At 38.5% G+C, this 14,998-nt stretch overlaps 1 protein-coding gene across 9 annotated transcripts in view; it reads right to left on the reverse strand.

The window, feature by feature from the left end:
* The window catches only part of ctnnd2b (catenin (cadherin-associated protein), delta 2b), a 166,315-nt gene that overhangs the window by 50,452 nt on the left and 100,865 nt on the right, over positions 1–14,998 (reverse strand). For all 9 annotated transcript variants that reach the window (XM_086042890.1, XM_086042891.1, XM_086042893.1 and 6 more), the window contains one exon: positions 3,875–4,007. In XM_086042890.1, coding sequence (XP_085899016.1) covers positions 3,875–4,007 — 133 coding nt within the window. The remainder of the gene's footprint in view (positions 1–3,874; positions 4,008–14,998) is intronic.

Genomic DNA, 14,998 nt, shown 5'->3' on the forward strand with positions numbered 1-14,998 from the left:
TTTCAATAGGACTGCGGGGACTGTGATGGCCGACTGATGAACCGGAACCAGAAAACGTCACTTCACTTTGCTCTGACAACACAAATCTACAATGTTTGTTTGAGTCGAATATCATATGTCCCGGTATATGTATTTACTTGGATATAAACCTTTATGGTTATGGTTTTCTGTTAAGTCTTGGTGAAATTATTTATATTCTAGACTGTCTCGTGTGTTTGATTGCGGGGCATTGACTATAATGTATATGGAAACATTGGAGTGCGCTATGGATTGTGGTTAAGGTAAGCCATTTTAAAATTAAAATTAAAACATATTGCTGTTTTAGGAGTTTGCAGGCAGCCACCAGTGTCCTAGTACTTTTATAGTTCAATAGAATGGCAAATAAGTGCATGTGATTTAGCCCTTATGTGCCTAGATGGTTGAAGAAAAACATGACTCAATGATGTTTAAATAATAAAATAATAAAAGTAATATTAAAGTAGCAGTCTTGAAAACATTTGGGACAGAATAATTTGGCTTATATTTATATCTTGGCTATCTCCACTTTCTAATGATAACTTTTTGAAATAAAATGTCATGTAATATCAGTTTATGTTATGGGCCTTGCCTGAAATGTTTCATATCCATATTAAGTTCAATATGATTCCTAGTAGGGTTGGGAGAAATATCTTTCAAGGAAATTTGCGATGACTATTTTTGAAGCTTTGGGAAATAATTACTGAATATCTGTGACCGGTGCTTCTGAACAACAGAATTTTTATCGCACACAATATTTAAGTCGCCCTTATTTTCCAATTGAAACATGAACAAAGTGCAAATATAGGGCAACTGTGTAAGTGGCACAGTTTGAAATTGAAACAAAAAATGGCCAGGTAGTGTTATTCCTAGGAGGTCCAAAGGTAATATAACTCCTTAAAACTTTAAAATAATGTATTAATGAAGAAACCAGCATTTTAGAATTCATGTAAACAGAACCAAAGAAAAGACACATTTTCAAAAGTCATTGCCCCCGTTGTTTTGTTACACACAATTGTTATGCTCTTGCAGATTACATGAGCCAAGAAAATCTAACAATTAAGTTTTGTACATCGCATGCAAATGTTGTTGTTGTTGAAAATTATTTTTCCCTTGCGATTGTGTATGTTGACCAAACATTACCCGACCAATTCAGTATTATCCTACTGCCGTCTGCTGTTTTTTCTCTCTTTGTTGTAAGGAGTGCGTTTAATGAGTGCTCCAGCAGTGTACTCCGACATTGTTATGCAGTAGGGAACAAGGCGTGTAACGTATGGTCGCAAATTCACACAATGATGTATGACGTTACGGAATACGAATGTCATAGAAGGTATGATAAGGCACACTCCTAATTCCAAGACTTTCTACATTACTAATGGATATATTCATTGAAATCCTTTATACTGACATTTACAGAAGATATTGCATTCCCGCTTGCTCTCTCAATTAATGTCCTGATTCCTATAGTCCAATATGGACGGAGGAGTGATATTATTAGTCCATTGTTGTTATTGCGCGGCACGGTGGTCGACTGGTTAGCACGTCCGCCTCACAGTTCAGAGGTTGTGGGTTTGATCCCGGCTCCGGCCTCCCTGTGAGGAGTTTGCATGTTCTCCTCGTGCCTGCGTGGGTTTTCTCCGGGTACTCTCCACCAACATCCCAAAAACACGCTTGGTAGGTTGATTGGACACTCTGAATTGCCCCTAGGTGTGATTGTGAGTGCGGATGTTTTGTTTGGCTCTGTGTGCCCTGCGATTGGCTGGCAACCAATTCAGGGTGTCCCCTGCCTACTGCCCGAAGACAGCCGGGATAGGCTCCAGCACTCCCCGCGACCCTTGTGAGCATAAAGCGGTATAGATAATGGATGGATGGATGCTGTTATTGCTATTGCTATTATTATCCACTGATGACAATCTTAAGTGAGTGAGTTCAGCTCCTGTGTCAGAGTGTGAATGTAAGCATTGATCTTCATGTAAACAGCCAGAAGCTCCACAATGCATTTCAAACTACCAGTAATTATTGGCAAGATAGTAGTAAGCATGGTACTTTCTGATGTTAGGCAGGAGCTAACTAATTGTTACTGACAGCAGTGCTGAAGAGTTTTTTTGTACATCCTTCACGTTCTCCCTTTCCTGCTTTTAATTGTATCGTGGGCTAAGGCAAGCCATAGGCAACCAGTGCAAGCAAAGTCGCAAGGAAATCCTGGCGAGGACTTCCTGTGAATAAGGACATTCTCTATTTGATTAAGTGGAGTGCTCTTTACTTTACTCCCTGAATGAAAGAAACCTTCGGATATATGATCATATTTAAGTGAATAATCAGAGCTGTTTTATTGCCTTCCACCTACAGCCGAGGTACTCTTCTGCTGTCCGTGTATTCGTCATTTTGTCCGGCTGGGCCAAATAGTAATTGCCTATAGGCCGGACCGACTATCATTTTAAATGGGCTTCTGTTAGCGTTTACGACCCCACCACATTTATTAAAGAAGACGCATGTAGTCCGGCCACGGTGAGGTTTCCATGGCACGGTGAGTCTGATGTTTCAAATATGGGGGGTAATTAATTACATAGATGGGAAAAAATGGGCTTCCGACTACGCTTAGTCCGAATATTTTTTTAAAGTTTCCCATCTATCGTTTGTCGCCTTCAAAATGGGCATCCATCCGTCATAGTAGGATCAGCGGACGGGTCCGTTACATACAGGCGGTATGCCCAGCTCTGTGAATAATGATAGTCCATCCTTCACCTTCTTTACCTTATACTGCTTTCAGTCAGCACTTTCCCTGGCATTCATCAGCATTTACCGCTGCAATCAAGGTCACAAAGAAAACATGGACTGGAGTTTTAATCTTAGGCTAGGTTCACACCGCAGGCAGATCAGATTTTTTTATGACAGTCTGAACGGCTCAATTCCGATTTTTTCAAATCCGACCTATGTGGTCCTAGATCGGATATGTATCTTTTCCAATGCGACGACGGTCTAAACGGCCAGGTTGCATATACCCGATATTGACGTCATCCGGAGCCCAAAATGGAGCCCAGGCAGATGGAAACTGGACCGAATCTGCAAAGTTGTTTTGAGTAACATTATTGATTTGATATTTTACTTGAATTTAATCCGACTTGAAACATGAATCATAAAATGGACATTTATAGCGATAGTAGTAATCCAGCCACGGCTCAGATCGATTCATTTTTTACGCACGGTTATGACGTGACGTCATCGTTAGTGATGTCTCCATGAAATGAGAAACAAAAGCCTCGCCTCGTAATTCCCCCCAAATACTGTATTTATTTCTACCTCCTACCTAATCGCTTCACTGTATAAATGCCCCGACACGCTGAACCACATTTACTTCCGCAAACACGTCGGGAGTGACCTCGACCATCTCTTCTTCTGCGCATGCGGGTCACTTCGATGACACATGTGTTCATACAGCAGACAAGACCGAGGTCGGATTTATAATGTAATATGAACGCTTACACAAAAAAAAAATCGGATAAAAAAAAAAAAAAATCTGAATTGAGCATTAAGACCTGCGGTGTGAACCTAGCCATAAGGATGTTCTCAATACGATCAAAAGGGACGGATTAAATAATGACACATGACAAGGGCTGTCCTGGAGAAAAGGGAGAACCCATAGATTTCTGATCATATTTAATTGAATAATGCTAAGTCATTTTCTAGCCACTTTATATTGAACTTTTTGGTACTTTTTTGTCAAAAATAAATGTTAGAATAAATAAATAAAAATAATTGTAAAAAACGCAACCGAATCATTTAAGGGGATTTAAGAATATTCTTGGGAAGTTTCATACCCCCGAATACAGGCCTAATGACGCCATTGTATAGTCATTACCTCACACTTGATCTTGTTGTCTCCAAAGCAGAGGTGTTGGAGGTAGGCGGCAGCGTTAGACTGAACCGATGGGAACTGATGTTGTAACATTTGGATCACCTCCGGCAGCTCTGGATCCCTCCAACCAAACTCCCTGCAGGAAGACACACAGACAACATTACACGACATATTTGGCCATTTTTCTACTTTTTGATTGTGTGTGTCAAACTTGTGTTGAACTTTTACCAAAGCATCTTGCACCTGTACATACAGTGGCCCTCATTTGAAATGCTCACTCAGAAGAGACTAAGGCAGAAATGCAGAACGATTCAAATGCAAGGCACCTTACTAACATAGAATTGGACAATACATGTGTAATAGTACGATTTATTAGAAACGAGTTATGTGTAATATTTGAAAATTATAATAATCCCAGAAGGCAGTGACTGCAATAATAATGATCTTTGATAAAGACATTTTCCATGATGTGGACCCTTTAAAATAAATGCTAAAAGTGAAATGAAATGAAATCAAACCATGGTATCTTGGAGCTTGAATTAGTATAGTACTTTGGATTCTTGGCAAGTCATTCGTGGAGTCTATTCCATTATTAGTTCCAGGTGATGTCAAAAGGACTCAGTCTACTGTCAAAGTCCATCACAGTTGTGACTGAAACTCTTGATATTTTCTTGATCTCTTGTATATTTGACAAATTGTGATAATGAAGTCAAATAATACAAAACTGCCCAAGCAAATAATTTTCAGACAATCTAGTAGCACATAAATTCGGAATAGAGAATCCCTAACTTGATCCTGAATTCAGAGGCTGCGCGATTAGATTTCCACTCATACTTTGTATTATTAACAGAGCTGGTCATCGCCTAACCACCACTGCGTTCCGTCCTGTATATTTAATCGACCACGTGGTTCCGGACCATCCCTCGTCGGCAACAGCCAATCGGCGCGGAGAAGCGTAATCTTCACGTCACAAGCAGGCACCGCACTAGCAGACGCGTCGCCAAAGAAAAAATATCAAACTAAAACTACAGGCACATGCACAGCGTGGTGATCGGTGAAATAAAAAACAATATGGGGCACATGTCATTGCGTCTGTGGGACCGCAAGGTACACAACACTGTTTTATTTTTTCCTTACTCTGCCGTGTGTCAGGAGTGCGGCACCTGCGTGTGACGTGGTACAGGCTAAGTCCGTTCTCGACGTTGTTTGGCTGACTCGGACCGACTGGGACCACATGGGTCGATTAAATATGCAGAAGGGAAATAGGAGATGCACAGCTCAGATTATTAATATGGTAGTTAAGTTTTCTCTGAATATACTGTTATTGCTAAGATGATCCTTTTTTTTTAAATCACATCACCCATGAGAAAAATGTTGTCTTACACTAGCCAGCCAACCTAAAACATGATCAGAATAGTGGAATAGTCCATTCAGAAATGTAGACAAATGTTCCATGTTGTACTTGAAACTTTAGTATCTGCCTTCTAACATTCTGGTAATACAATTTTCCTCAGGAAGAAACAACCAATATTTGAATGTAGAACATTTTTACTATGAGGCAGGTGCGCTGAACACATACAGTATTCTTTGTGGCCAATACTGTTCTATTTCATCGTGTTTTGATTCATACTGCTAAGTGAAAACGTGACCCGACATGATGTGTTTTTTCATGACAAGCTTTATGTATTCAGCTGTCCATCTATCCATATTCCTATACCACATCTGCATCAGGGTCACATGTGGCTTATCAATTCTGCTAACCGAAAAGCAAATTCCACATGAACAAGTCCTTTCAGGTGCAAATGAGACTACCCCCCCCCCCCACACACACATTAGCCACATTCACTTTGGTTCTATCCTGCGAAAGGTTTTCTTAATGCATTTGCTCACAGGCACAATTACAGCGCATACAAACATTAACACACACGCACACACAAACACACATGCATCCACCCACACCCACAGGCAAGCGCACTAAGCTTATAAATATGTGAAAGGGTGTGTGTGATGAAAGACAGACAAATAATTAATGTGAGAATGATGTGACAAGAGAGAATAAAGTTAAAGCGAAATGAGAGTGGAGTTGAAGAAGGGGAGCTCAGGCTTATCAGATATTGAGAAGCTTCCTTCTTTCGGGAGACTTATCAATAATCAAAATAGATAAAAGCATCCTGTTTCTTGGAACCAACGGAAATTGGATCATTCCTTTTTGTTCCAGTCAATGTGATTTAGCATTGTAAATTAGAGACCAGAGGATATGGTGAAAGGATGAGGTTTTACTATGATTTTGTCTGTAGTACTTGTAATAGTTTAACTTTTGATAATCCATCTTGTACAACTTTCAATATGTGAGTTGGAGTTACTTTAGCACAGTTTGATTTATCTGAAAATATTTCTGAGAGTTCTAAGACGTTTTGGTTGCACATATAGTGAAGATACGTTTTTCTGCTTCAGTGTAAACTAGTTTACTTTCATCTTATTCTGAATGCAGCATCGGACAAACCCCCGTGGACATGCTCACATTTGAGAATCTGAACACAGATATTAATACGGACACCGCAAGACAACATTTTGAATCCGGCTAAGGGAAAGTGTTGTTCACATTATTATTACAAGCAGTCCTCGTATTACGACGTACGCGACCTACGACGCTTCGACTTTACGAGGCCCTTGCCTCCTCCTCCATTTTGTCCCCAGCACCATAGTGACTACGTTTACATGCAGTCAATATTCGGGTTAAAGTCAAAATTGTCCAAAAGACAAAAACATTCTGAATATCCCGTTTACATGATTGAGCGGACAGAGTTGCTCCGGCATTTGAATAACCCACCGTGTACGGCGACACACAGCGTCATGACTCAAATGGACGTCATTTCCGCTTGTTACTTTCAACTGTAAAACAATAAAACAATTGAGATTCATGTCACTCACCACATGAATGAAACAGCCGGTTTCCTCCTCGCGCCAAAAGTGTGCTTTTGTGCTGCGTCTCTGAGCTTGGTTACCTCTGCTAGTCTATTTGCGATGGGTTTGGCGCCAAACAACGCACTTCCGCATACAAGCACTGCCTGTACTACAAAGACCAGCAATCCTGGCGGTAGAGCAATGAGCATGCGCATAGTTTCTCGATCGTGTCTATTTGCGCGCCGGCAGTATCTTTGCCTTTTTCGCTTCTCCTCCTTCTCCATCCACTTCTCAGCAGTATTGCTAAGTACAGCATCTTACGCTTTTTATTTCAATGTATTTTCATTATTTTATACAAAGTATTTTGACATGAATTTCGACTTTCACGGTGAAATCCGACATACGCGAAAATTCGTGTTACATCGCCAGTGTAGGAACGGAACTCATTCATAAAATGGGGAATCCCTGTATAACTATTATTATTATTATTATTATTATTATTATTATTATTATTATTATTATTATTATTATTATTACTGTTATTATTATTTATTCCCCCACTTCAAGCACATTTCAATTAAAATAGCCACAGCAACAACATTAACAATGTAAACACTGCAGTGGCATGGCCTTCAGTCGAGATAATCAGAGATGACATAGCCTAGTTCAGGTCACCTTGTGGGTTAATTGTCCAATAAGTCTTCAAATGTTCAAGCTGAGTAAGGAGGCAGACGTGGATGTTTATTTGTGTCTGTTACATTTCATTACAGAGTCAAGCAGTAGCACCAAAAGCATCTGCATGAAGAATTGGACTCTCAATCATTTAATTAAAAAGATTAAACTGAAAAAGGACGAAATAAAAACCACAGACCCACACCTAACGCTATTCTTTTATCACTTACAGTAATAACTCCAATATTTGACTCATCTCACAATTACAATTTATTATTACAATTGATCACTATTGAATTGAAGGCCCAACATTAGATGAACTCCTCCTATCTGTCAGTACGAAAAAAGATCATTGCAGGTTGAGAGGTTACATGCCTTCTCAAGCGCAGTTTCTTGGTTCAAATATATGTTACAGCTCCTTATATAACTAATACACACACAATGAATAACTGAATAATGAATACTAATGTAAGTAAGTAAAGTAAAAATGGAAGTAAACAGTGTATATTTGCCACAGCGTTCAGCAGCTTTGAGGGCTTTTGATCAGACCTGAAATTTTCAGCTCTTTTCCGGTGTCAGTTGTATAGTGTTTTATGTTAATTTATTGGCTTCATTATTTATATTTTATTTATATTTATATATTATTTATGTCTATATTTATTAATACGTGTATCACAGCCATTTATTGTTTTTGTTCTATTTATTGTATTGTTTGTAAAGTGCTTTGTTACAGCTCTAGCTGTTATGAAATGCGCTATATAAATAAAATTGTATTGTCATTGTATTGTATAACAGTTTACAACTTCAAAGTGGATGAACAGCACATGAATAAGGGATTTACTCTGCCAAGAATAGAATGCTCCATACATTGACCATACATTAGTTACATGCAAGTTAACTAACGGGTTGAGGTCCAGTGATCTGCGATTATAGCAATACATTTGTCCGAATCCCTCACCAAAACGTTAAGTTTACCTCTCTTTTCACCGTCATCACTGCAGTGGTTTGTATGATGGGTCATTGGACGCTGTTTGAAAGACCTCAATTCAGGCCTTGTCTTCAACTATGTTGATCGGTCTCTGCAGTTCATCGCTATTCGCTTTGCAAGAACTTTCGGCAGCATGTCGGCCGCAGACTTGCTCATATGTGGGCTGTTCTTGAGTTGAGTTTGGCGAAGAACTTTGCAATGGCTCGCTACATTAGCATCTTCGTTGCTATCGCTAGCTGTGGCTTTAGTCGCAGCTGGTTATTTATGTGATAGGCTTGAACTGCTTCTTTGGTAAGCAAAGTCCTTCTCACAACGAAGGCATATCACTCTGCCTTTATCAATAGTGCCGTTAGGGCGTTTTTAAATGTACCATTCATTGGACTAACAACTCTCACATGCTCCTCCATTTTCACGTCTTCTCTCTGCTCCTGAACTTTCCCTCTCACCAAAAATAGGAGCCTATTAGGTTATACCAAACACAATGAGAGTCAATCAGTGTCCACTTCAGGGTGTGACATTGACTTGACCATTGTCTTTTACACCCCCAACAATTCAAGCACAATCCCCATGCATCGAAACAGATCTCATCATCATGCAGAAATATAAAAGTTAGAGCTAAAAATTTAGATTAACACGATTAAAAAAAAAACAATGCTTTAACTTTAACTGTAATTAATTGATTGCAATTAATGAACTATTTTAACACCCCTAACTAGGGCTGTGCAATTAATCGAAATGCAATTACAATCGAAATTACAATTACGATATTTAAACTCCGCGATTACAAAATTGGCATAATCGTAAAAAACACTTATCAATATTCATTTATATCCAATGCACTATGTTTGTTTACACAAGGAAATCATATTTGAATTTATATGTTTACACTGGTTTTTTTTTATTTTTAAATAACTAATTTTAGTAATTTAGTTAGGAACGTGCTTCCATTGATTTCTCTTTATACGTTTTTTACGTTTAAACATTTTGTGTTTTGTACCAAAAAAATGATCATTTGAATAATCAGGATTTTACTTATTTCCAAAATAATCATGACTAATATTTTTTTTTCATCATAGAGGAGCCCTACCCCTAACCAACATATTTGATAGCTATAGCCCTAACTCCAACACAATTTTGTGTTGTTTCAGGAAGGGGTCTGAGTCTATTACTCTTCAAACCAGAGCAATTATTCCCTCTTGTTGTGCTTGACTCCATCAAACAAGCAAACAATTACAATAGTGCTTCATACCTACGATATAACAAGGACTGGACAGGCAACACTTGTAATGAATGAAGTGACACTGTTGACACTCTGCACGCAAACAATATGATTCGCTCACACATGTTCCATTAACTCATGAACTTATCCTTTTTTATCAGAAAACAAGAACAAGAGAAAACACTGTGCAGACGTTATGGGACAAAGAGAGCATGGTAAACAAAACACAAAAAACACATCCAGCAAAACGACAGAAACACAGCCTGGAATAGCAAACACCCAAATAAAAAGTGGCACGTCATAGTGGATCAAACTCAAGCCTAATTCCTAAGGCTATGTTCTTCTTCAGGCAAGCACGCATACAACATACATGTTGTGCAATTCTCTGAATATATGGGGAATAGTGTAGCTATTCTGGGACCAAATCACCAGCAGCCATGACATTGCTCAGACTTGAGAGCAAATTAGAGTCAATCCAAAGTGTTACCTTCTTCTCTTCGCTATGTCCTGCCGAAAAGAATTGCACTAGAATGGTTCATTCATTCACTATGAATCTCAGCCCGGAGCTGTATTAGTTTTTTTTGCTCAGCAGCTGTCTCTCTTGCTGTGAATGTGTGTTCCAGAAAAATGGGAACACGAGGTGCTCTCAGCCCAAAACACTGTGTGACAATATCATAGCAGGATAAGTAAATACAACTGCACCATCTGTGAATATCAAGCAAGAGTAATTTCACTGTACGAATTTGAGTTAGTTAGCAGGGTTGTACAAAATCTACTCAACAGATTTCCATTAAAATTTGCGAAATAATGTCAATCAACAAACCATAAAGTGATTGTGTACATCAGGGGCGGAGCCTTGGAGGGGCCTGGATGTGCACAGGCCCACCCAGATTGACAGACTGCCCACCCAGTAAGATTCATGAAAAAATATCTACTTTTTTTGTGTGTAAATTATTATCAAATGATTTTTGAGTTTTTGTTTTATTGTGTTTTTGGATTTATTGAATATTATGAATGGCATAATTCTGGTTGTCTAAGGAAAATCTGAACTTCATATTATTCAGTTTGTCATTGTATTTGAATAAACGATGTTGGGACAGGAGGATTGTGCTCGGTGAGAGAAATATTTAGGCCCACCCTGATTTTTCCAGGCCCACCCATTAGCCACGTTCTGTCCCCGCCGCTGGTGTACATCGAGATAAAAATGTATGGACCATCCGCACTCTCCACCCGCCGTGATCAGAGGCAAAAGTCAGCTTTTGAAAATTGAGCGCTCAAGAAAAGAACATGGTTGTGCAAAATAACCCTTAATGCGATTTTATCATGAACAAACAAATTCGTAATGAATTTGTTTTGAATGATGAATATATGTGAACGTATAGAACGTGTATTTATGTTTTGTTCATTCATTTGTAAGTAGTCACTTAAGGTCAGGCAGCATGGCCCCGGTGACCTTCAAAAACAACATGAACGATATTGCCCATGCATGGCAAGCAGGCACGGTCGGGTTTTATTTCTAAATGCCAAAGCCAGTCATTAAATACTTCACTTAGGGGGAAGCAGATGTGCTTAAACACATTGCTCTGACACAGTGTTACTTATTTTAAGAAATCAAGCAGAATAAATCTGCTCACATGACTGCACATAAATGTAGAAATGTTGATGGCAAGATTAATGACCTCATCCCCGATATTTTCACTTCAAGGGACATCAAACAAATTGTCAAGTGATCTGTGTTGGTTACTTCTTGTCTTTTCTTTTCCATCAGCTTTTGTGTGTCCTATAAATAAGCTTGTTTTTGTTCAACCACAGCACATCTCCCTGCTGTTATGCCTGTGGATTTCTTGAATCTTAACTAAAGTAGGACTAAATAGAATACAGTCAAGGTGAAGGAAAAGAGATCTAGGAAAAGAAAAGCTGAATAACTCTTTTTGGGAAAGCAATGATTTTTCCCTCTGCAAAATACGTACATAATAAATGTGGGTGTGTGCGCATGTGTGTGTGTGTGTGTGTGTGTGTACGTGTCAGCAAAGAGAGCTTAATGTTTCATTTGGCAATTCAATGAACTGGGACTAAGTAGTGACGGACTGTCAATTCACTCTTTGTTTCTAAGCAACCAGGTGGGCTATCTTTCATGGCCACTTGTCTGTGAAGGGGTGTGCGCGAGTGTGTGCGTGTGTGTGTTTATGCTACAATTCAATATGTCAGGATGTAGGACACCCAAAAGAGGCCGAGACATTTCATGGGATAGGATTTTCTTTAAAAAAATCTAAAGTCTGCAGGAATACATTGTGGTGTTTGCGTGTGCGTGCGCGCGTGTATGTGTGTGTGTGTGTTCCGTTACTGACGCCTTCTAGGCCGACGCGACAGTTGGCCACGACTGCTTACGTCGGATTGGCGTGTAGAGGACTTTAGGGTGGAGGTGGGGTGGGAAGGGTTGATGACTCATTCCCTGATAGAAATCCGTAGAACAAACATGCACAACAAAATATAGAAAGGAAACACTAAAAATAAAACAATAGTTCTATCCGATTGTCGACAAACATCATAATTTTTGGAAGTGATTGAGTCTGAACTTGTGTCAATGAGGGTTCATGGTTATTTATTGACGATTTTAATGATGAGTACTTTGTCATATTAATTTGTTATCAGACTCATGATATAGAATTAATTGAGCGTGCAACTTCGATTTATATGTCGATTGCCTGGCTTTTTCTTAGTAGTTATAACAAACACCTAGCCAAACCTATTTTTCTAATTTTTCAAAACCATGTGGCTCAACTGTCCTTTGATTAGATGTATGATGTAGGGATGGACCGATTATCGGCTGGGACGATTATCGGCTCTGATATTCAGTGTTTTGATGAATATCGGCATCTGCCTTTTTTAACAAATCTAATGGATGATAATAAATCAATTTAAAACTGTGTTAACTTCAAGGAACTATTTACTTAAATGTTCAGTTAACTTTATAAGAGATTCTACTGACCCTGGGAAGACTTTGCGCCTTCTTTTTTTTTGCTTGAAATCAAAATGAAGATAAGTGAAATTTTGACATTTCTGTCACTTTCAAATTTTGGAGGACTTCCTTTCCTCCAAAACTATATGGAGCTATTGTTTGAGTTTTCATTTACATTTCAAAGACATGCTAATGACATTCTTGGTTTGAATTTTGCAACATGTATATTGGCAAACATTTATAATAATAACAATAAAAAAATCTGCATTATGTAAATTTAAAAAAATGTTCAGTATACATATGCTCAAAGATGTTTCAACAGAGTTTCCTTTTTTTTTTAGATTTTGACACCAATATTTTCCTTTTTGCTGAAAATAAATATCGGCTCCAAATATCGGTTATCGGCCTCCTTGACTATTAATAATCATATCGGTCTATCTCTAGTGTGATGTTGGGGACAATGACTCAGTCCCCACTGATCAATCCGTAATCATTTTGGGGTTAGTATGCTTGAAGTATTTTTGTTTACATATAGAGTAGGCCTATGCAACATTTCTTAATTGCATGCGATGTTTGTTGGCGTCGCAATGCTGCTTGTGACATTCCTTGCTTATTATGTACATCATAATTGATTAATTTTTGGAGATACAGTATCAAGTTTGATTGTTTTACAAAGACGTTCCTTATATTGGTGAGAATTCACACAACTGGCCCCTTTATATTGGGGATTGTTTTCCAATGCATAAATTCACTAAATAGGGACAGAATGCGTAATGTCAAATCGAATTTCGACTGGACCCGATGGAAACTGCTTTTGGGAGCAATTTAAGTTTAATAATGGACAAGCCAATCCCAATGTCTGAACGCAGATCTCGGGGAAATTATATCAGATAAGATTTAAGTCCTTATCGCATTTTGTTCCCTTGTATCCAATGTGGATCAAAATGTAACTGCTTACTTTTAGCAATAAAGTGCCCAGATTGCAGCCGTACACTCTGTTCCTTTAAACCTTGTCAGAGAGTTGTGTTCTTTCAGTGGTCTGATTTGATTGGATTTTTGTTTTTTTTTTGTTTTGTTTTACAGCCAACCTCAGCATCAACTCTTTTTATAACTGACACAAACTCATAAAATGGTAACATATAGTACATGGTCTTTGATTGAGATTTTAATTTTGATTTGAATTTCTAGAGTAGATAAACTGCTGCTGCTACAACTCTTACATGAGCCAAACTATGTTAAAATATAACAACAAAAGACCAAAAGTAAATACTGATTCTCCGCTGCTGAGCTCTAGAATTGTGACTTCTTAATTGTGGTTATTTTAAATCTAAAAAAGAAAAAAGGAAAGATACGTCTTTAATTGTTGCAGCTCCATCATGGGGTCACAGCCGCTTTCTTTTATTTGTACCTTGAAATATTGCAATTTGACTGACATCATGAAATTATAGTAGCTCTGTTGCCATTTTAAATTTAATCAAGGCTTATATCAAGCTTGATTATTTTCCACCTCATTCGCCGATTTCGTATACTGCAGTCCACACACTATTTAGTGTTTTTGTGAAAAGTCAAACTTGAAACGGCAGCATACAGTTTCACATATCGATGTCAAACAAGGGCGATGAGAAAAACAAGTGTGTGCTAGCTAAGATATGACAGCACGGTTGATTAACTGACATAAACCACAACACTCTGAGGCTGCAAGTGAATAGCACATCTGCACGCGCGCACACACTAACAAACACACACAAAGAGAACCAAGATGCACATGCGCATGAAAGACAATAAAACATTTGGCTGCATCGGATCAAGTCTAGCACAAACCTTTCATTGCTTTAACAACATTGCATACATAAATGACAGTATACTGTATTAAGTCAGGGCCTTGATCTGCCAAACACAATTGATCGATCAACAAATGAATCACTCAACCAGCAAACCAACCCACCTATCGGCCAACCCATCATCCATCCATTTATCCATCCACTAAATTCGAATCACTCAATGACAGGCATTTATCGCGTAAATGGTAACTCCATCATGTATAAAGACCGAATTGAAATATGTACAACAAAATGAAAACAGCTGCCGTTGTTTTCTTTTTAGCTTCAAGGTAAAACCAAATGCAAGTGCTGATGCATTGTCAATCCAACAGAATATTGTGTGCGTCAATCACAAAATATACTCAGAAATGACAAGCACACACAGACAATGAAGAAAAATGTCTGGCTAAATCAAGAGATGAAAGACACATGAATGAAGAGACTTGGGCTAGCAGGGCAGCCAAAGAAGAGATGGATGAATATTTATCTCATCAGAGGTTCTGGTCAGTCCAATGTCTCCAAATGTGAAAACAGTCTAGTTAGTTACTTATCTAATCCCATGGTT

Source organism: Filicampus tigris, chromosome 10 (assembly GCF_054856515.1).
Source record: "Filicampus tigris isolate MCC_2025a chromosome 10, RoL_Ftig_1.0, whole genome shotgun sequence".
Taxonomy (NCBI): domain Eukaryota; kingdom Metazoa; phylum Chordata; class Actinopteri; order Syngnathiformes; family Syngnathidae; genus Filicampus; species Filicampus tigris.